This window comes from Budorcas taxicolor, chromosome 10, assembly GCF_023091745.1.
Source record: "Budorcas taxicolor isolate Tak-1 chromosome 10, Takin1.1, whole genome shotgun sequence".
Lineage (NCBI taxonomy): Eukaryota > Metazoa > Chordata > Mammalia > Artiodactyla > Bovidae > Budorcas > Budorcas taxicolor.
In genome coordinates, this window is record NC_068919.1 from 25404965 (window position 1) to 25429204 (window position 24240).

At 38.2% G+C, this 24240-nt stretch overlaps 2 protein-coding genes and 1 pseudogene across 2 annotated transcripts; 2 read left to right on the forward strand and 1 right to left on the reverse strand.

Moving 5' to 3' along the window:
* Positions 1-905: 905 nt before the first annotated feature.
* Positions 906-1871, reverse strand: LOC128054135 (olfactory receptor 11H4). The gene has a single exon (XM_052646721.1). It carries the CDS (start codon positions 1848-1850, stop codon positions 906-908), a length of 945 nt encoding a protein of 314 aa, XP_052502681.1. The 5' UTR covers positions 1851-1871.
* Positions 1872-19546: 17675 nt separating this feature from the next.
* On the forward strand, positions 19547-20491 carry LOC128053994 (olfactory receptor 11H6-like). Its single transcript, XM_052646525.1, has one exon. The coding sequence runs from the start codon at positions 19547-19549 to the stop codon at positions 20489-20491; it is 945 nt and encodes a 314-aa protein (XP_052502485.1).
* A 1771-nt stretch (positions 20492-22262) lies between these two features.
* Positions 22263-23276, forward strand: LOC128054762 (polypeptide N-acetylgalactosaminyltransferase 1-like; annotated as a pseudogene).
* The last annotated feature ends 964 nt before the right edge of the window (positions 23277-24240 follow it).

Below are 24240 nucleotides of genomic sequence, written 5' to 3' on the forward strand. Positions count from 1 at the left end.
AAGTGTGTGCAAATAAATTACACCACAGTGTACTACGTGGAATAACAGAAATGTTAAAAGCAAATTCAACAAATTATTATTTAGCAGATATTCAAATTTTATTTCAAACTTACCACAAAGGAACTACATCTCTAAGAGAGTTTCTTCTGGTTGAGATAATTTTTTTCCCTCTCTTTCAATAGAGAGAAAGTGTGTTTAGATAAGATTGTTAGACTAGGTATAAGAAAGAAGTGTCTCTTAAAGATTATAGAAAGATTTTTTTGTTAAAACTCACTGTCCCTTGATGCAAACTACTATATATAACATACACAAACAATAAAGTCCTACTGAATAGTACAGGAACTCTAACAATCCTGTAATAAGCCATATGGAAAAGAATATGAAAACTGAATCACTGTGCTGTACACCAGAATATAACACAACATTGTAAATCAACTATATTTCAAAAGGATTAAATTTAAAAAGGATTAATTAAAAAAGGATACTCTTTCCAAAAGGAAAAAAATTCACAGCACCTTTAAAATATATTAAGTATGTGCAGTCTTTTTGTATATCAACTATAGCTAAATAAAAATGTTAAAAAAGTCACTGTAGCTTTAACCATTTGGTAAAGGTCATTAGACGTCCTAAAACATGAGAAATCTTTCAGCAGTGTCTACTTTCCCTCATATAACAATCCCATTTTTAAAATTCCAGTAAGGACAGACTTTAAAATTTTTTACTGCATGTCGAAGTCCAGTGAATTATAAAGCTTTAGTAGTCAGCATAGATATTTAAGCTAGGCACATATCCAGGAAAAAAAAATGGCCTCTAACTACTCAGAGTAAAGCCTATTAAGACCACTGAAAGAACTTACACATTTCCACCTTATTCATTAGAACTTGGAAGTATGACACATTTTTGGCTCATGAATTTTGACTAATTCTCCTTCCAAACAAGACATTTCTCAGGGCAAGTTTCATGTCCTTATTGCGAAGACTATAGATCAGGGGATTAAGGAAAGGAGTCATTATTGAATATACCAATGTGAGGATTTTCTGCATCAAAGCTGAGATGCCATATGTAGGACTCACATACATTACCATGACTGTCCCATAGAAAAAAGACACCACAGTTAAATGAGAACCACAGGTTGAAAAGGCCTTTCTCCGGCCAGCTGTAGAAGGGATCTGAAAAACAGCTCTGAGCAGCAGGGTGTAGGATCGAAGAATATACGTAATAGTGAAAAAGAGGACAAGGGAACTCTGAGTATAGAAAATAAATTCAGTAATGGGGGCTGGAGCACAGGACAGAGCCATCAGTGGATCCATATCACACAGGAAGTGATCGATGGCATTGGGTCCACAGAAGGGAAGTTGGGAGATGAAAAAAATGGGGATTGGGTAGCCAAGGAATCCAGTGAGCCAGCAGAGAGATACCAGTGTTCCACAGAGCCTCCGAGTCATGATGATGGGGTAGTGCAGTGGGTGACAGATGGCCTGGTACCGATCATAAGCCATTACTGCTAAGAAGAGACATTCAGCTGTGCCCAGGGAAAAGAAGACATAGAACTGGAGGAAGCAGCCAGAAAATGAGATGGCCTTCGTTTTGGAGAGAATGTTGACTAGCATGTTAGGAACAGTGGAGGAAACATACCAGATTTCAAGGAAGGCAAAGTTTCCCAACAGAAAGTACATGGGGGTGTACAGTCGTGGGTCCCATTTCACTGCACAGATAATGGCTCCATTCCCCATCAAAGTCAAGGCATAAACCACCAAAAATAGTGAGAAGAGAAAAATCTGTATCTCCCAGCAACCAGGGAATCCCAGGAGAACAAACTCAGTCACAATGTGTGTTGCTGACCTGTTCATGGGTCTTAAATCTACAAAGAAGAAAGACGTGTGAGAACCCAAGTTACTTTGCTTCTTACATATCCTAAGGATTTTATTGAAGGGAACTTAAACCCTACCCTAAAATATATGAGGTATTTTGAAATGAAGTGGGAATAAATCTCACCTTATTTTGAATTGACTATGGATCTAAATCTCAGTACTATTTTGTTAGAATCCAATGCAGAAAGATCCACATCAGTTTGTACAACCAGTGGTGAAAATTTCTTCCTTTTTTATTTTGATCCTTAAGAAGATGCTTTCTAATTTTGGTCTTTTTCTAAAGTTGACTATAGATTTTCATGTACAAACTCTTCCACTTTCTCTTATTCAGCATACCTTGTTACAAAACAACAATGTCATATTTTGAGCACAGCTAGCGTGAAGTTGATCTTAAGCCTTTGGCAACAGACCAGAATTAGCTGATTTACACATGGAGATAAAAATTACTCCAGAACGCTTTCTTTTCAGAATAACCTAATCAACTGAGTTATTTGTGACAGATATCATGACACTCAAGACTCGAGGCTATTCCTAAATTGCTTTAAAATTTTCTTTTAAAGTATCACTCTAACCACTTGCTGCTGCTGCTGCTACTAAGTTGCTTCAGTCGTGTCCGACTCTGTGCGACCCCATAGATGGCAGCCCATCAGGCTCCCCTGTCCCTGGGATTCCCCAGGCAAGAACACTGGAGTGGGTTGCCATTTCCTTCTCCAATGCATGAAAGTGAAAAGTGAAAGTGAAGTCGCTCAGTTGTGTCCGACCACTTGAGTGATGCCTAAAAAAAGTACAAGAGACCTAGTATATCATAAATATTTGCTATTATTTTAAAACTATCCCTATTTATGTGTTTAATTTCACATTTTCATGCATACTATAAAAAATAAACTATCTTGCTTTTTATATTCAGATCCTACCTAGATAAAGAAAACGGTGTTTCAATACAAAAGTTTTTTGGATGATAAAGACAACTAAAGGAATCTACAGTCAAACAGGGTTTTATCTGCAATTTTATCTGGTAGAATTAATTTTGTTCTCTGAAAAGAAAGTGAGGACATTTTCAAATATTTGGACAGACATGTACTTTTCAGTACATGCATTTAAAATTTGTACATTTAAAAATTGTACAAAAATGTATACATCTTTATATATTTCAAATAGAGTAATTTTGTAATTGATTAATATTAAGAAAACACTAAGAGGCCTAAGGGCAACAGAGGATGAGATGGTTGGATGGCCTCACCAATGCAATGGACATGAACTTGGGCAAACTCAGGGAGATGGTGAGGGACAAGAAAGCCTGGCGTGCTGCAGTCCATGGGGCTGTGAAGAGTCTGACATGACTTGGTGACTGAACAGCTGAACAACAGCAACAACTTGGCGACTGAACAACAAGAGACCTAAAAATAATAGTTTCAATATTCAGTTTTCTTGTTAAATTCAGATCTCCTGCCTTGTATATTAGAAATCACCAGTCCTAACTTTGTTAGGAATGGGAGATAAAGAAATTTGAAAGGCAAAAAAGAACAGAGAAATTGAAAGGAGGATCATGGATGATACTTATTAATCAAGATTTGGAATATTCCTGCTGGTGGTTTTTAAGGAAGCATAAAAAGGAAGTTTGAGCATCTAAGTCTAAAGCTGTCCAGTTTTCCAGTCAATGTTGAATCCAAAAGATATTTGTTTGCCATCTTCACTGAATAAGGTGCTTGGTAGAAGATTCCCAGACTGTTATTTACAAAGCATAAATAAATCACTTTCTCTGTAATAGGTCAGAAATAAATCCAAGTTCACAGACTTAACCAGAATCACGAGACCTGTGCTTCCTGTTTTCCTTTACAAAAAAATGAAATATGTCTGCTCAACGTGAACAACAGTTTGGGACACTCTAGGTTTGACAACTTCACATCTCACTTCATCTTTTCTACTGCAGTGCCCTATAAGATTTATTAGCAGCGACATTATTTTTCCTGCAGCTTTTGGTGAAAATGCAGATAAGCAGTGGGATGGTCAAAAAGTGGGAAGTTTGATAGAAAAGTCTAGAGTTGTCAATTTTTATTTTTACCATTGATGGAATAAACTGACTCAATTAAGTTCTTCATAACTCCACCCTCCAAAGTCTCCAAAATTACTTGCTGGGAATAGTTATGGTATTAGAATGGAATATCACAAATTTATGCCATACACACACTGTTTCTTATGCTTTGGGGATTCATAAATCATTACATGAGGACAAACTTAGGGGCCAGTTTTTTCATACTCTTCTTTCCAATACAAGAAACTGACCAGCCAGCTGACCAGTCAACTCACCAGTCCACCCACTTCAAGAACAGTAGCTTGATTAAACAGCTTCCTTCTGTATGCTCTTCACTTGGTATTCTGTCTTCTCACATAGTCTGAAGGAAGAGTATACTACCTGGAAAGTGAGGTTGCTTTCAGAAAGATCGTCTCTAATAATCATAAAAATCATACAATAGGAAAAAATGGTGCAGATGATCTATGCTAACTGTTCATTTCACAAATAGGCTTCATAAAGGGTCCATGGCTTTTTATCCAATGAACAAAAATGTTCTATGTTCACGTACAGAATGTTTATACTATACTGATACAGAGGAATAATGACTAACCAGATTTATAAAGTAAAAGGCACTCTATAGTATATCACGTCAGTGGCTGTAACATGAACAGTTAGTGCTTTTTTTTCTTACATACACTGTTGGATTTCCTGGCTCAGTTTGAAGAGATACATGGGTATGGTCGGAGAAGGCAATGGCACCCCACTCCAGTACTCTTGCCTGGAAAATCCCATGGATGGAGGAGCCTGGTAGGCTGCAGTCCATGGGGTCGCTAAGAGTGGGGCATGACTGAACAACTTCACTTTCACTTTTCACTTTCATGCACTGGGGAAGGAAATGGCAACCCACTTCAGTGTTCTTGCCTGGAGAATCCCAGGGATGAGGGGGCCTGGTGGGCTGCTGTCTATGGGGTTGCACAGAGTCGGACACGACTGCAGCAACTTAGCAGCAGCAGCAGCAGCATGGGTATGGTAGAGCTGAACATAAAAGCGTGTCCTCCTCATTGAGTCTGAGAAAAACTCCAGGTGAGGGCATTTTATGTGGATGACTGGGCTTACTTCCCTCCTGGAGCCTCCAGAGGTTTATTTTCTAAGTTTGCTGAGACATTTAACATATGAAACAGTGTTTAATCCATGTTTCCTCTCAGGGGTTACTCTAAAAATCTGTCTCTCCCCAAGCGGTCTCAGTGGCTTCCTTGCTTCCCCTGGAGTGCCTCCTCTTTTCGATCTTTGGGACTCTTCCAGGTTTTAGTAGATTAGCTCCTATGAGGTGGCTAGAGTCAAGAAAACAGAGAATCCAGGGGAAATCTTGAGTAAATTTCAGGAGGCTTTTCACTGCAGGGATTGCATTCCATCGAGGAATCACCTTCTGTGGGGGTCAGTGCAATAAATGGAAGTTTTCTTTCCCATGACTCTAATTCTGAAACTGAGACATGCTTGTGAACAAATATTTCCCCTCTAGCTTGAATGAAGCACTACAACATGGAGATATAGGAAATTGTAGTCTGTTGGCCACTTTATAATGAAAGCCACTAAAATGTCCTGGAGTCTTTCACTGTAATAATCAGGTGATTGGTACTAGGTAGGAACTGCCTTGAATGACCTAATCATGATGTGGAATGACCTTACTTGCTGTGGAGGGAAATCCAAGATAGCAGAAGCCATTTACTTGACTTATCTAGTCAAATTGTCAATATCTACTCTGATTTCACTTTCTATGAATGGGGAATTTGAAACCAGTGTAAATGTGATGAGATTTTTAATCATTGGTCTTTTGTTTTTCTTCTAAAAGAATTGGGGCTTCTTTCTAGGATCTTCTTAAACCAGTTCTGTAAGTATTACTCCTAGGGAAAGGTGAATGATAGCCAATGAGAAAATCTTCACTGATGGTTACCAGTGCAGCTTATAAGTGAATTTGACACTTCATTGGCACCCAATGACATTTCTCCATCGAGTATTGTTGACCTCCTTGTCAAATATTAGTTGTACTTATATATCTGAGGGTTTATTTTTGGACTCTCAATTTTGTCCCATTGGTCTATGTGTCTATTTTTATACCAATACCATGCTATTTTGATTCCTATAGCTTTGTAGTATAGTTTGAAATCAAGAAGTGTGATGCCTCCAGCTTTGTTCTTCTTTCTGAGTATTGCTTTGGCCATTTGGGGTTTTCTGTGGTTCCAGACAAATACTAGAGTTGTTTTTTCTATTTCTGTGAACAATCCATTGAAGTTTTGATAGGACTTACATTGAATCTACCTGATGGCTTTGGGTGTGTGTGTTAGTTGCTCAGTTGTGCCTGACTCTTTGTGACCCCAAGGACTGTAGTCCACCAGGCTCCTCTGTCCCTGGAATTCTCCAGCAAGAATACTGGAGTGGGTAGCCATGTCTTTCTCAGGGGATCTTTCCAATCCAGGGATTGAGCCTGGGTCTCCTGCATTGCAGGCAGATTCTTTACTGTTTGAGCCACCAGGGAAGCCATTTTAACAGTATTAATTCTTCCCAATCCATGAAAGGCTAGTTTTCTGTTTATTTGGGTCTTCGTCAATTACTTTCATCAATGTCTTTCTGTTTCAGTGTATGGATCTTTCATCTTTTTAGTTAAATTTATTCTTATTAGTTCATTGTTCTTGATGTTACTGTAAATGGGATTCTTTATTTCTTTTTTAGGTATTTCATGGTGTATATAAATGAAACTGATTTCTGTATGCTGATTTTGCATCCTTCAACTTTACTGAATTTATCGATAATTCTAACAATTCTTTTTTTATTTTTGTTGGAGTCTTTAGGATTTCCTATATATAAGATTATGTCATCTGCAAACAAAGAAAATTTACCTTCTTTTCTGCTTTGGAGGACTTTTATTTCTTTTTATTGACTGGTTGCTCTGGCTAGGGCTTCTAGTACATGCTGAATAGAAATGGTGAGTGTGGACACCTTTGTTTTGTTTCTGAGCTTAGAAGAAAAGCTTTTAAGCTTTTACATTTGAGTATGATGTTAGCTGTTTACTCGTTGTAATATGGCCTTTATTGTGTTGACGTATATTCCTTCCATATTCAATTTGTTGACAGTTTTTTCCTTTTTAATCATGAAAGGATGTTGTATTTGTCAAATGCATTTTCTGTATTTGTTGAGACGATCATATAATTTTTGTTCTTCTATTTGTTAATGTGGTGCATCATATTATTAATTTGCTTATGTTCACCCATCCTTGCACCCCAGAAATAAATTCCACTTGGTCATGATGTATGATCCTTTCAATGTGTTGTTGAATTTGGTTTGCTAATATTTTGCTGAGAATTTTTCCATGTATATCCATCAGGGATATTGGCAGTACTTTTCTTTTCCTGTGGTATCCTTATCTGGCTTTCATATCAGGGTAATGCTGGCCTTATATTCCCCCATCAGCAACAATAATTTGGCAGCAATACAAGTACAAAAGTGCCTCTGTGGGAGTTTTGGGATCCAGATGAGATTATGAATCCCCAGGGAAGCCCATGACCGATGAATGCTGTTTTAAGAATGCAGGCTGACACACAGATGTAGACTCCCTGACTTAGGTCTTGGGTGCAGATTCAGAAATAGTCTCATCTTCCTGTCGGCTCAGCTCAATCATTTTTGTCTTTGGTCTCCACCAGTGCCATTCCTCCAAGAAACCCAGCCGGAGTCATGCTCACCTCTGCCCATAACAGTCCCACCAAGCTGTTTGCCTGTGAATCCTGAAGTAATCTGTGACCCAGTTCCAGCTCCTTTTAGCCTCCAGTTGTGCCTGTCCAAGGACTGAGTGGCAGAAAAGACTATGTCTCTGAGGCAGGCCCTCTAACCTTGGTTCAACTACAAATCCTGAAACAGCCTTTTAACTCAACTCTAGCCTCTCTTAGCCATAGGTGAGAAATACTCCTGCCACCAGGCATCAAAAAGTAAAAATACTTAGGTTAAATAAATTTAACCAAGGAGTGAAAGATCTGTACATTGAAAACTGTAAGATACTGATGAAAGAAATTGAAGAAGACACAAATAAATGGAAATCTAGCCTGTGTCCATAGATTAAAAGAATTAATATTGTTAAAAAATACATACTGCTGCAAAGCATCTACAGATTCAGTGCAAACCCCACCAAAATTCCAAGAACACTTTCCACAGAACTAAAACAATCCTAAATTTTTTATGAAACCACAAAAGACTCAAAAATCCAAAGCTACGTAATATTGTTCAGCCACAAAAAAAGAAGGAAAGTCTGCCAATTGCAACAACATGGATGAATGTGGAGGACATTGTGCTAAGTGAAACCCAGATAGATAAATACTGAATAATTTTACTTACATATGAAATCTAAAATAGTGAACTCACCAAACCAGCTCTCTGAATAATGAGTGCCAGAGGCTAGGAAGTGGGAGAGTTCAGGAGATGTTGATTATGTTGGTCAAAGGATATAAACTGTCAGTTGTAAAATAAATAAGTTCCAGGGATCTAAAGTACAGCATGGTGACTATAATTGATAATATTGTATTATACTTGAAATTTGTTAAGGGAAAGCTTAAGAGTTCTCACCACACAAAAAGGTAACTATCTGAGGCAATAAATGTGTTAACTAACTTGAGGTGGTAATCATTTCATAAAGTTTGCATATGTTATTAATAAACCACCATGTTGTATATCCCAAAGTACAATTTATATTTTCATCTTACCTCAATAAAGTTAGAAAAAAATGAAGAAGTATATACTTTCTTATGCAAACTAGAGAATCTATTGCCAATAGACCTGTACTAGGAGTACAGGTATTTAATTTTTTCAGGTAGAAGGAATTTGTTACTAGACAGATACATGGTTTCACCAAGGAAATGAAAAGCACTGGAAATGAAATGAAAGAAATACATATAGTACCAATATTTTGTGTGTTTTTTATAGGATAAAAGTAAAATCTGTGACAAAAAAATAGCCCAAAGGGTGAGAGTGAGGAGTTGGGAAAATTGTATAAATCCTTTATACAACATATGAGGTAGTATAATATTTGAAGTTGACTCTGATTAAGTATGTATATTGTAGACCATAGACAACCATTTAAAAACTTAAAAAAGAGATACGAGTCATAAGGCAACAATGGAGTCAAATGGGCTCATAAAAAATAAGCCAAAGACTATGGAAAAAGAGGGAGAAAAGAACTGAATAGATAAATATAGAATGCAGTTAGCAAAATGTTAGATTTTATTTGTTTACTTAAAGATTACTTTTTTGATGTGGACCATTTTTAAAGTCTTTACTGAATTTTTTACAGTACTGCTTCTGTCTCATATTTTGATTTTTTGGCCATGAGCTATGTGGGATCTTAACTCCTCAACTGGTGATTGAACCCACACCCCCTGCATTGGAAGGCGAAGTCTTAACCACTGGACCACCAGGGATGTCCCCAAATGGTAGATCTTAATCTAACCATTTCAGGTATTAGATTAGATTGTCATTCTTGTTTACTTGCTAAGTCCTGTCCAACTCTTTTGTGACCCCATGGACTGTGGCCTGTCAGATTTCTCTGTCCATAGGATTTCTCAGCAAGAATACTGGAATGTTGCCATTTCCATCACCAGAGGATCTTCCTGAGCCAGGGATTGAACCTGTGTCTCTTGCATTGCAGGTGGATTCATTACCGCTGAGTCCCCAGTAAAGCCCATTAGACTAAATACAAATGATCTAAAGAATCCAGTTAAGAGTGATAATGTAAACTGGGGGAAAAGCAAGATAATATGTTTTCTACAAGAAGTCCACTTTAAATTAAAAAAACAAATTAAAAGTAAAATATTAGAAAAAGTACTCCAAATGAACATTAATCAAAAGAAAGGTGGAGTAGCTGTATTAATATCAAAGTAGACTTCAGAAGGAGGAACATTACCAAGAGTAGAGTAGGATACCAGTGTGTGCTCAGTCACTCAGTTGTATGCGACCCTATGGACTAGCCCACCAGTCTCCTGTCTATGGGATTAGGATACAGCATGATTCAAAAGGGGTCACTTCTCCAGGAAGGTATAACAATCCCAAATGTATGACATACGTGACAACAGATTTCCAAAACACATCAACAAAAACTGGTCAAAGTGAAATCAATTTAAGGAGTGAATTTTACTGTATGTAAAAAATTTAAAATAGCCTATGTTAAGTGAAAGATTCCTTTTAAGTGAAATTTTAAAACAAGTATATCTAAACTATTTTTAGTAGATAAAAATTATGCAGCAAAGAAGTTTACAATAGAAATGAGTGGGAGAAAAAAGTATGATAAGACTTCCAGAGTTCTTACAATGCCCTCTTTCTTGACTTCTATAGTGGCTATGGGATATTTGTTTTTTAATTATTCTTTATACTCATTGTATTTAGCATAAATGTTTTATGTATTTTCTGTCATGTATTTTACAAGAAAATTGTAAAAAGTTTTTTTAGGTAAAACCATGGGGAACTTAATTGAATAAGTTCTTTTTGAAGTATCATGCTATGTAAAATTCTGCTTCTCTGACTTACATTTTCTCATTATATTACTCCGGAAGTTGGTGATGGACAGGGAGGCCTGGCATGCTGCAGTCCAAGGGGTCGCAAAGAGTCACACACGACTGAGCGAATGAACTGAACTGAACTGAACTGAGTCGCTCAGTCATGTCCGACTCTTTGCGACCCCATGGACCGTAGCCTGCCAGGCTCCTCTGTCCATGGGAATTCTCCAAGCAGGAATACTGGAGTGGTTTGCCATGCCCTCCTCTAGGGATCTTCCCAATCCAGGGATCAAACCCAGGTCTTCCGCATTGCAGGCGGATTCTTTACCTTCTGAGCCACCAGGTGTTTTATTCTGAAACTGAAAGTTTTATTTTTTAGGGTCTGATCTGTTTGTTGTTTATGATGTCTCATTCAATACCTTGTTTCTTAGGTATCATGAGTGTTCTGAAGTAGTATATATTTTATTATACTTTTTAGTTCTTTATCGGGGAGTTCATGCATATCTACTATATTTCTGACATAAGTCTGATAGCCTTTGTTTTTCAAAGGCTATTTTTTAGAGCACTTTTATGTTTACAACAAGATTGAGAGGAAGGCATAGAGATTTTCCGAATGCCTCTTACCCACACACCTAGATAACCTTCCGCTTTACTGACATCACTCACTAGAATGGGCTGCATTGACACATCATAATCACCCCAAAATACATAGTTTACCTTTGGACTCTTTCTTGGTATTGTATATTCTATGGCTTTTAGACTATATCCAGTCCTGGCAAACAATTTTTTTTTTTCTTTTTGGGGGCTCCATAGTGGGATTTATTACTGCAGAGAAAGAATGAAGAGGGGGGAAGAAAAGTAGATTCTTCTCGTCTGTAAGCCGCAGTGCTGGCGCAGTAAACAGGGATGCAAGGCATCAGCCTGACACTCGGCTCATACTGGAGACCATAACCGCAGAGGGGAGATGCTAACAGGAAGCTGGGGTCCAGTACTGCAATCCACGCGCCGGTCAAGCAGGGCGCCAGTGATGCAAGGTGGCCTCCACGCGCTTGTCAGGCACACGCGTCTCCGCCGCCAGAGGGCGCATGGGAGTCAGTGGCGGGAGAGCAGAACCCATACGACATTTTCCTGTGGGAATATGTGGAGAGAAGCTGGTCAACCCCGAGGTACTGAGGCGTGAACATCCGCATCATTTCGGTGTTTTGACTTTTAATCTTACGGTTTGAGCACTTTTAACGTTTCCGCCTTTCACTGCCACTCATGTTTTCCTGAGGGGAAAGACAAAGCCTCAGTGGAATGGTTTGAATCTTGAGAAACTCTGTGGAAAGGCCACTGTGTGGGTATTTTTGAGCCCTTCCCTGAGTTAATGGTTGATTGTCTCCATAGTTTTGCTCTTTCCAGGATGTCAGAGTTGTAGTCATATAGTTTCTAGGTTTTTTAGTTTGGCTTATTTCACTTGGGAATGTGCATTTAAGATTCCGCCTGTCTTTTCATGGTTTGAGAGCAAATCTCTTTTAGGCACTGAGTAATATTCCATTGCTAGACTTACCAGTTTATCTGTTCACCTGGGGAAGGACATCTCAGTTGCTTCCAGGTTTTGGCAATAATGACTAAAGCTGCTATAAACATCTGCATGCAGGTTTTCGTATGGACATTTTTAGACTCCTTTGGGTAAATATGAAAGAATGCTATTGCTGGATCATATGGTTAGCATATGCTTAGCTTTGTAAGAAACCTCAGAATAGGTTTCTTACCACCTCTGCTGAAGTGGCTGTACCATTTTGTATTCCCCCGTTTTGCATTCCCAACCAGCATTGTGTGAGAATTCCCGTTGTTCCACATCCTCACCAGCATTGATCTTATCATGTTCTGGATTCTGACCATTCTAATAGGGGTATAGCAGTATCTACTTATTATTTTAATTTATATTTCTCTGATGACATATGATGTGAAACATCCTTTAGTATGCTTATCTGCTATCTGCATGTCTTCTTTGGTAAAGTGTCTATTTAGATATTTAGTTTGATTTGTTTTCTTATTATTGCATTTAAAAATTAATTTAAAATTTTGTTTTTATTGAGATATAGTTGATTTATAATATTAAATTAGTTTCAGATATGTAATATAGTGATTCAGAGTTTTTAGGGATTACATTCCACTTAAAGTTATCATAAAATGTTGGTTATATCCCCTGTGTGTGCATGCTATGTTGCTTCAGTCGTGTCCCACCTCCTGCAGCCCCATGGACTGCAGGCCGCCAGTCTCCTCTATCCATGGGATTCTTCAGGCAAGAATACTGGAATGGGTTTCTGTGCCCTCCTCCAGGCACTTATTTTTACCTCTTCCAGTGCCTCCAGTGCCTCCTCCAGGCACTCCAGAACTTATTTGAGTTTAAAATGGGTCCTAAAGCAGCAAACACAACTTGCAACATCAACAGATTTGGTCCAGGAACTGCTAATGAATGTACAGTGCCGTGGGGCTTCAAGAAGTTTTGCAAAAGAGACGAGAGCCTTAAAGATGAGGGGCACAGTGGCTGGCCAATGCAAGTTGACAGCGACCAATTGAGAGGATGATCGAAGTTGATTCTCTTAAAACTACAAGAGAAGTTGCCAAAGAACTCAGAGTCAGCCATTCTTTGGTCTTTTGCCATTTGGAGCTAACTGGAAAGGTGAAAAAACTCATAAGTGGGTGCCTCATTAGCTGATCATACATCAAAAAAATTGTTTTGAAGTGTCATCTCTTATTCATTGCAAAAACAATGGACCATTTCTTGATCAGATTATGATGTACAATGAAAAGTGGATTTTATACGACAATCAGCAAGACCAGCTCAGTAGTTAGACCAAAAGAAGCTCTAAAACATTTCCCAAAGCCAAACTTGAACCAAAAAAAAGTCATGGTCAGCCACTGTTTGGTGGTCTGTTGCCTGTCTGATCTACTACAGCTTTCTGAAGCTTGGTGAAATCATTTCATCTGAGAGTATGCTTGGCAAATCAGTGAGATGCACTGAAAACAGCAATGCCTGCAGCCGATATTGGTCACAGGATGAGCCCAATTCTCCATGACAATGCCCGACCACACGTCCCACAACCAATGCTTCAAAAGTTGAACGAACTGGGCCACAAAGTTTTGTGTCATCTGCCATATTCACCTGACCTCTTGCCAACTGACTACCACTTTTTCAAGCACCTTGAGAACTTTTTGAAGGAAAAATGCTTCCAAAACTAGCAGGAGGCAGAAAATGCTTTCCAATTCATTGAGTCCTGAAGCACGGATTTTTATGCTATGGAAATAAACCAACTTATTTCTCATTGGCAAAAATGTTGACTGTAATGGTTCCTATTTTGATTAATAAAGATGTGTTTGAGCCTACAATTATTAATTAATAATTTCATTTTATTGAAGTATAGTTGATTTGTAATATAGATGTGTAATATAGTGATTCAGAGTTTTTAGGGATTGCATTCCACTTAAAGTTATTATAAAATATTGATTATATTCCCTGTGTGCATGCTCTGTTGCTTCAGTCATGTCTTACTCCTGTGACCACCAGGCTCCTCTGTCCATGGTATTCTCCAGGCAAAAATACTGGAGTGGGTTGCTGTCCCCTCCTCCAGGGGATCTTCCCAACCCAGGGATTGAATCCAGGCCTCTTACATCTCCTGCAATGGAAGGTAGGTTCTTTAACACTAGAGCCACCTGGAAAGCCCATATTCCCTATACTGCACAATATAGCCTTGTAACATATTTATTTTATATATAGAGTTTATACTTGTGTCTTGTGTCTTTTTGAATCAGTGTTTTCATCTTCTTTGTATATTTATTTGGGAGTGGAAATACTAGATCATAGGATAGTTCTATTTTTAGTTTTTTGAGGAACCTCCATACTGTTTTCCATATGGCTATACCAATTTACATTTCCACCAAAAGTGTACAAGTTTCCTTTTTCTCCACATTCTTGAAAACTTTGTTATTTGTGTTCATTTGATAATAACCATCTGACAGGTGTGAGGAGATACCTTATTTTGTTTTTGATTTGCATTTCTCTGATAATTAGTTGAAATCACTTCTTGATTTCAAACTACATTACATAGCTATAGTAATGAAAACAGTATGGTTTTGGTATAAAAACAGATACACAGATCAGTGGAACACAACAGAGAGCCCAGAAACAAATCCACAAATATATGATTTAATTTATGGGAAAGGAGGCAAGAGTATACAATAGGGAAAGCATAGTCTCTTCCATAAATAGTGTTGAAAAACTGGATAGCCACATGCAATAAAATGAAACTGGGCCACTGTCTTACACTATAAACAAAAATTAATTAAAAATGGATTAAAGACTTGAATGTAAGACCAGAAATCATAAAACCTGTAGAAGAAAACAGGCAATAGGCCTCTTGACATCAGTCTTCATAATGATTTTTGTCTGTGACACCAAAAGCAAAGGCAATAAAATCTCAAACTAAAAAGCTTCTGCCCAGTGAAGGAGCCATCAGCAAAAGAAAAAGACAACATATACTGAATGGGAGAAAGTATTTACAAATCATATATCTGATAAGGGGCTAATATTCCAAAGTAGATAAAGAACCCATGCAACTGAATAGAAAAAAAAAAGAAAAGAAAAAAGAGAAAAGTAATTCCATTAAAAATGGGCATAAGATCTAAATCTAAATATACTTTTTTGGGGGGGTTGCTTGAATCATTTCTATTAAAATAGAAATGAGATAAAGATGCCCATGGTGTTCAAAGTGTTGTTATTATTATTATTCAACATGAAAGTTCCAAAACATTTGCAGTAACACAAGTAAATAAACAATATTGATGAAAGACATGATATAGTAAATAGACATTTTTCCAAAGAATACGTATAAATGACCAACAGGTACATGAAAAGATGCTCAACATCATTAACCATTAGGGAAGTTACAATCATAACCACAATGAGATAATTCACATTTGTTAGAATGACTATTATAAAAAGGACAAGAAATAACAAGTGTTGACAAGGATGGGAAAAAAATTGAATCTTTGTGCACTATTGGGTATGCATATTGGTGCAGCCACCTCAGAAAACAGTGTGAAATTCTTCAAAAAACTAAAAAAGCACTACTGCATGATCCAGAAATTTCACTTCTGGGAATATTACCAAAGGAAATGAAAGCACTAATTAGAAAGGGTATACACCCACATGTCATTGGAGCATTATTTACAATAGCCAACTTATAGAAACAATTTAAGTGTTTATCAACATATGAATGGATAAAGAAGATGTTTATATATATGTATATATAATGGAATATTATTCAGCCATAGAAAGAATGAAGTCTTGCCATTTTCAACAACATGGACTGACCTTGAGGGTATTATGCTGAATGAAATAAGTGAGACAGAGAAAGACAAATATTATTACCTCATTTATATGTGGGACCTAAAAACCCCCGAAACACCCACCCCCTGTCCCAAACCAAGCTCATAGATACAGAGAACAGATCAGTGGTTGCCAGAGGTTTGAGGTGGGGTGGTGAGAAGGGTAAAGAGAGTCAAAAGGTACAAACTTCCAGTTATAAAATAAGTCCTGGGTATGTAATATATAGCATGGTGACTTAGTTAAGAATACTTATTGTATATCTGAAAATTTTTTAAGAGAATAGATCTTAAAAAATTCTTATGACAAGAAAACATTTTATAAAAAGGAACGCATTTGAATCAGTTCTTTTTTTAAAATATAAATTTATTTATGTTAATTGGAGGCTAATCACTTTAAAATATTGTATTGGTTTTGCCATACATCAACATGAATCTGCCATGGGTGTACACGTGTTCCCCATCCTGAAACCCCCTCCCACTTCCCTCCCCATACCATCACTCTGGGTCAGTTCTAATGAGGTGGATGAACCTAGAGCCTTTTATACAGAGTGAAGTAAGAAAGAGAAATATAAATATTGTACACTAATGCATATATATGAAATCTAGAAAGATGATACTGATGAATTTATTTACAAGGCAACAATGGAGAAACATAGAGAACAGACTTTTGGACACAGGGAGAGGGGAGGAGAGGGTGAGATGTATGGAGAGAGTAACACGGAAACTACATTACCGTATGTAAAATAGATAACCAATGGGAATTTGCTGTATGTCTCAGGGAACTCAAACAGGGGCTCTGTATCAACCTAGAAGGGTGGGATGGGGAGGGAGATGGGAGGGAGATTCAAGAGGGAGCGGACATATGTACACCTATGGCTGATTCATGTTGAGGTTGGACAGAAAACAGAATTCTATAAAGCAATTACCCTTCAATTAAAAAATAAATAAATTAAGCAAACTTTTATAACTATATACAGTGATGGATATTAAGTAGACGTGGCGATTATTTTGTAATACATACAACTATTAAATCATTATAATATACTGAAATTAATATAGTATTATATGTCAATTATACTTCAATGAAAAAGAAAAGAAAGGGGTCCAAAAGTCTGAGTCATTTCTCTCAGGAATGCTTTATCTAAAATAAGCAAGAAAATTTCACAAATTATGCCACCTTTTAGGGACACCTGCTGAGCACAGCTTGAAATACTATAAAGGGCTGGATGGGGAGGTATCTTCTAGAAATTTGGCATCTCACCACTTGCACCATTGTCTCTGTTTCTGGGTCCCGTTCAACATGAAATATACTTACCAGGATCATGCTAGAAGCACAAAGGTGGCCCAGGAAAGAAGGCCTTTTACCAAAAAACAGGAATAATCCTTTTCAAACTATTGAGTGAGTCAATAGGAAAGAGAATGAGAACTCAGATGATATAACTGATATTGACAAATAAGAATTCCAAACTTTCAAACAGCCTCAAAAATGAGTAAAAGAAATGTAAAGGAATAAGGTAAACACAAAACTTGTGTTTAAGCTGGTGTTGCTGTAGTGTTTGCACTGTCATGAGAGTAACCTGTCCTTAGGACAAAATAAACATCTGGTCTAAAAATAGCATAAGATCATCCTTCATCACTGGAGAAACTGGGTCTCAAAGGCTCCAATTAGCGGACTCCTGAGGGAAGGGAGTATTTGGAATATTATTGACAATCTTTCCTCATAAATTATCACTTTTGGAATTCATAGAAGATTATAACCCTTTGGAGGAATATAATAGGTTTCAGAGCAACATAGACAAGTCTTTCTTGTGCAGCAAATATGCCAATTTCTCTCCCAACGAGTATCAGTATCCAGCAAGGTTAACTCCCTCTCTGGGCTGTTGGCTCCCAAGCATGGCACGCCCTTCATCTTGCCTGCCTTTTGCTGCAGCAAAAACAGAAGATGAGAAGTCAAACTCATGAATTATACAAGGAGATTGGTTCAGAAGAGGTAAAAGAATAAGACAATTCTAAGTGTGCTTTTTAGCTCTGCCTTCTTTTGTGTGACCGTAAAAATAGTGACACCTCAAGATATATGAATTAATGTAAAGAGACTCATCCTTACAACTAAGAGGGCTGGGAAAAAGGGAAATGAGAGAGCTGAAGATGAGGAAGGAACTTCAAGCATATGTAAATTTTGTCCTTATTAATCAAGGAGTTGTACCCAGTCAGAACTTTTGGGGGGAAAATAGTTGTTAGCAAAGTGACATCTGGAAATAACTGGCAAAGCAGTTAGGAGGAGCCCTCCATGCTTAAGCCCTTCCTGTACTTAAGCCTCCCTGTTTTTAGCTGTGTTTGGCTCTGCCACAGAGCCTATGGTCTCTGCTGCAAGGAGGGAGAGCAAGGTGATTGAGCAACTCAGATTGGTGAGTTCACTCCCACATGGTTTCTAAAGCCATTGGAATCCTCCTACACATTAGCACCAAATACTTCTTGCTATTTCCACCCTTTTCTCACGGTTGCTTTGGCTTCTGGGTAACTCTCGATTCCTGCTTCAGGGAATTCTTCACAGCATTGCTCTGCCATATATGATCTATTCACAGACTGAAGAGAAGCCTTGCAGTGTGATATGAAAAATTCTGAATTTCTCTCATGCATTGTGTCGCTAATTGCAATCATCAAGATTATTCTTAAAGCTCTAACTTTATGTGATATGGAAACTAATCAATGTTATAACTAATACATTAATAAACATTCTTAGCTGGAAAACTCTTATTAAAAGTGTCTGGGTCTGTATTCTGTGTGTATATTTTCCTGAATAAGCATCATGATTCAGTCATGTCACTTCTGGTCATTTTGGTGCAAATAATAACTGACCCTCACTAACAGAGGGGATTCAGAAAACAAATGAATATGATCAAACTACTGACAATAGCATTGTAAGTATTTGTTATTTTCTGAAACTGTCCCTAAACCAGAATAGGGGACTTTCAAGGAATTCTGACACCTCAGGCAAAAACCTCAAAAATGCTTAAGTGATACACCAGATACATTGCTCACGTTAAAAACAAAGTTGTTCTAAAATAGAGTTTTGACTTAGACCAAAGTTTTAAAGAAATATTTTAATTCAGTAAGTAAAAGATGAGACCAGATGGAAGTCTTTATGTAGGTATCTGGACTTCAAACTTTTCTTGAACTACAAACAATGATGAATACTGAAGAGAGGATAGCACATTTGACATTTTTTTGTCTTGGTTATCAGATTGTGTTAAGATGTCAACACTTACAGTTGCAACACTGATCCAAAATAAAAATGAAATGCATAAAGATTTCAATGTCTTATGTTACCTTTACCTTTCTCTTCCAATTCCTATCGTTTGTGTCTGTAATTCCAAAGATCTGAGTAATTGAAATTCTGTGTCCAATATTAAGAATCTTTTATATTTTATTCTATAGATAAAAATACATAGTTATCATACTTACTTACATTTGTAAGTATTGTCACTAACCTGCAAGCTGCTTGTTGCATAAGATCCTGTCATTGCTGTATCTGAGAAAATACTGAAAGAGGAATGAGAAAGTCCAAAATTCAAAGTCAGATCATATCAAGCATTCTTAGTTTGACAGTCTTCAGTAGTATAGTTAGGTTATTATTTATTTAATAAAATAATAGGATCTTGAGAGCTTTGGAACCTTCTTAAGAGGAAATATTCCTGAGGATTGAAGAATAAAGTCATCTTTGTGATTGTAATTTTTTTCTCTTCACCCTTTAGAAAGCCATGAATGTGTCAGGAGTCAACACGGTGACTGAATTCATACTCCTGAGTTTTCCCTGCGCTAGAGAGGTTCAAGTCCTCCTCTTTGTACTCTTCTCTGTGTCCTACATCCTGACACTGATGGGAAATGGGGCCATTGTCTTTGCAGTGAAGCTGGATCACAGACTCCACATTCCCATGTACACTCTGTTGGCCAACTTCTCGTTCCTGGAGATGTGTTACATCAACACCACTGTTCCCAATATGTTAAGGAACTTTCTGTCTGAGACCAAAACCATCTCTTTCACTGCCTGCTTCCTCCAGTTCTATTTCTTCTTCTCCATGGGCACCACCGAGACCTTCTTACTGCCCCTCATGGCTTTTGATCGATACTTGGCCATTTGCCGACCTCTCCACTATCCTACCATCATGAGCAGCCATCTCTGCATGAACTTGGTGGGCCTCTGCTGGGTAACAGCCTTCCTCTGCTATCCAGTCCCTATCTATTTCATCACACAACTCCCCTTTTGTGGCCCCAATACCATTGACCATTTTGTCTGTGACCCTGGTCCCCTTCTGGCTCTGTCCTGCATCCCTGCCCCTGGAATTGAGCTTTCCTGTTCTATATTGAGCTCTCTTATTATTTTTATCACCTTCTTTTTCATTCTTGGGTCCTACACCCTGGTTCTCAGAGCAGTGTTGCGTGTCCCTTCAGCCGCTGGCAGACGTAAGGCCTTCTCCACCTGTGGTCCCCACTTGGTAGTCGTGTCATTGTTTTATGGAACCCTCATGGTCATGTACATCAGCCCAACCTCTGGAAATCCAGCTGGGATACAGAAGATTGTAACCTTGCTGTACTCATCAGTGACTCCACTTGTAAATCCACTGATCTACAGTCTCCGGAACAAGGACATGAAGGCTGCATTGAGAAAAATTCAGAAGTGCACAAAAATTAGTCAAAGTGAGTGAGAGACCATGAGTGGATCAAGATGAGAATGATTATTTTTACTTGCTTCTATTCCCCATTTAAAAATAGGTCTTTATTCATTTGTACCTAGAGATGCAGACTTAAAATGATCTATTGCTGCCTATTCAATAATAAAATTAATACACTAAACTAAATCAGACCTTGTTGCCAAGTCAGATTTAGTGGATGGTAATTTGAATTAAATGTCCTGGATGTCTGGACATTAGACTCTTCTAACCTGGTCTCCAGGAAGCACTTGCGCTTTTATTGGTGATGACCTACCCGGTTCCTGACCTCATGCATTTTTGACCTCTATTAAGTGTATCCATTCTTAGACTTGATTTTTCTGACCTAAAGATGTCTGTTCTCTCTGCTCTACTCCTGACGGAGAGTAGAGCATTCACAACTTTTTATCCAGAAAGGTGGAAATAGAAAAATTGAGCCAAAATTTTTACTTAATTGACATCCAAAAGATTAATAATGGTCTAAAGCACTATCCAGACTGTGAAGAAGGGTGAGCACTGAAGAATTGATGCTTTTGAACTGTGGTGTTGGAGAAGACTCTTGAGAGTCCCTTGGACTTCAAGGAGATCCAACCAGTCCATTCTGAAGGAGATCAACCCTGGATGTTCTTTGGAAGGAGTGATGCTAAAGCTGAAACTCCAGTACTTTGGCCACCTCATGCAAAGAGTTGACTTATTGGAAAAGACTCTGATGCTGGGAGGGATTGGGGGCAGGAGGAGAAGGGGACGACCGAGGGTGAGATGGCTGGATGGCATCACCAACTCGATGGACGTGAGTTTGAGTGGACTCTGGGAGTTGGTGATGGACAGGGAGGCCTGGCTTGCTGTGATTCATGGGGTCGCAAAGAATCGGACGTGACTGAGCAACTGAACTGAACTGAACTGGAAGCACTATCTCCCAAATCTGTTTCATTATTACTTTGGGAGCTTTTTAAAAGAATAGATTTGCAAGCCTTTTGCCAAATTTCTTAAATCAGAATCTTTAAAGTGGACCCTGGAAATCCTTATTTTAATGTTACTCAAGAAATTCTGGTACACCTAAATCATCACCAGTTCACAGATTAATCTTATAGAGTCACTATTTAAAATAAATATGTGATGGGGAAATAAAAATCTTATGTTGGTTGGGAAAAGTGTAAAAAATTATGGGGCATACTATAGATGACTCAAACACTCATGACAGTAGCAATAGAAGTTACTTTTCCTGCCTCTTTTTAAACCCATTTAAAAATAAGAAATAGAGTACATTTTCTTACCTTTTCTAACTTTGCAGGATATCTGGAAATAGGCTTACATTTAAAAAGGATTAGCATATAGTGGCTATAAAATTGGGTTAGTTTCACCTGAAGGAAGATGTTGAGTGCACCACCCAAAAAAGGTAAAAGCAAAGAGCAAAAGACAGTGATGTTTAAGATGCTGAAACAAGACAGATGAAGAGGAAATTGATGACAGGTCCATGATAATTTGACCTGACCATTTGGTCAAAAATGACTTGTGTGGCCGAGAAGGTGGCGCAGCAGACAGTGGCCCGAGAGTAGCACCTGTACTGTGGCCGGCGGGACCGACACCGCCGCTTGCAGAGAGCTGGAGATGTGGGACATGTGGATTTGGGATGTGAATTCACTTGAAAAGCCACTTCAGGGTTATGAAAGTGATTTCTGATGAAACTGGATTGGAATAATTTTCATGATCTTTGTATATTTATGTATATATAATATATTTTAAAATTTTGCCTTTGACTTAAAGTGCCATGAGAAAATTTGCGTACTACAAGGTGGTCCTAGCCACCTCTGGATTTGGGTACTCTTGGATATGTTCCTGCTGCTTTACTTCAGTGAATGCAACACATGTGATGATAAAAAGAGAGAGAACTTCCTGCTGGGGATGTTCAAGAGCCAGTACAAAAGCCTCATGAAGGTCCTGGAGAAATGTGGAAACCAGTTGTCACTCCTAAAGAGGATCAAGAAAAGATGAAAGAGATGTTTAAAGTCAATAAGTTCAATCTAATGGCAAGTGAGATGATTGCACTCAACAGATTTTTACCAGATGTTAGATTAGAAGGGTGTCAAACAAAGGTGTATCCAGACAACCTTCCTACAACCAGTGTGGTGATTGTTTTCCATAAATGAGGCTTGGAGCACACTTCTGCAAACTCTTCATAGCATCATTAATCGCTTACTAAGACACATGCTAGAAGAAATTGTTCTAGTAGATGATGCCAGTGAAAGAGACTTTTTTGAAAAGACCTTTAGAGAGTTATATGAAAAAATTAAAAGTGTCTGTTTACGTCATTTGAATGGAGCAAGGTTCTGGATTGATCAGAGCTAGGTTAAAAGGTGCTGCTTTGTCTCAAGGCAAAGTGATCACTTTTCAGAGGTGCACTGTGAATGCACAGTGGGGTGGCTGGAGCCTCTCTTAGCCAGGATCAAACATGACAGGAAGACAGTGGTCTGTCCTATCATAGATGTGATCAGTGATGATACTTTTGAGTACATGGCAGGTTCTGACATGACCTATGGTGGATTCAACTGGAAGCTCCACTTTCACTGGTATCCCATTCCCCAAAGAGGAATGGACTGAAGGAAAGGTGATCAGACTTCCTGTGAGAACACATACAATGGCAGGAGGCCTTTTTCTATAGACAGAGATTAGTTTCAGGAAATTGGAATGTATGATGCTGGAATGGATATTTGGGGAGGAGAAAACCTAGAAATTTCCTTTAGGATTTGGCAGTGTGGAAGAACTTTGGAAGATCTTCACGACCCAGATAATCATGATGATGTGATCACTAATCTAGAGCCAGACATCTTGGAATGTGAAGTCAAGTGGGCCTTAGAAAGCATCACTACTAACAAAGCTAGTGGAGGTGATGGAATTCTAGTTGAGCTGTTTCAAATCCTGAAAGATGATGCTGTGAAAGTGCTGCACTCAATCTGTCAGCAAATTTGGAAAACTCAGCAGTGGCCACAGGACTGGGAAAGGTCAGTTTTCATTCCAATTCCAAAGAAAGGCAATGCCAAAGAATGCTCAAACTACCGCACAATTGCACTCATCTCACATGCTAGTAAAGTAATGCTCAAAATTCTCCAAGCCAGGCTTCAGCAATACATGAACCGTGAACTCCCTGATGTTCAAGCTGGTTTTAGAAAAGGCAGAGGAACCAGAGATCAAATTGCCAACATCTGCTGGATCATGGAAAAAGCAAGAGAGTTCCAGAAAAACATCTATTTCTGCTTTATTGACTCTGCCAAAACCTTTGACTGTGTGGATCACAATAAACTGTGGAAAATTCTGAAAGAGATGGCAATACCAGACCACCTAACCTGCCTCTTGAGAAATCTGTATGCCGGTCAGGAAGCAACAGTTAGAACTGGACATGGAACAACAGACTGGTTCCAAATAGGAAAAGGAGTACGTCAAAGCTGTATATTGTCACCCTGCTTATTTAACTTCTATGCAGAGTACATCATGAGAAATGCTGGACTGGAAGAAACACAAGCTGGAATCAAGATTGCTGGGAGAAATATCAATAACCTCAGATATGCAGATGACGCCACCCTTATGGGAGAAAGTGAAGAGGAACTAAAAAGCCTCTTGATGAAAGTGAAAGAGGAGAGCGAAAAAGTTGGCTTAAAGCTCAACATTCAGAAAACGAAGATCACGGCATCCAGTCCCATCACTTCATGGGAAATAGATGGGGAAACAGTGGAAACAGTGTCAGACTTTAT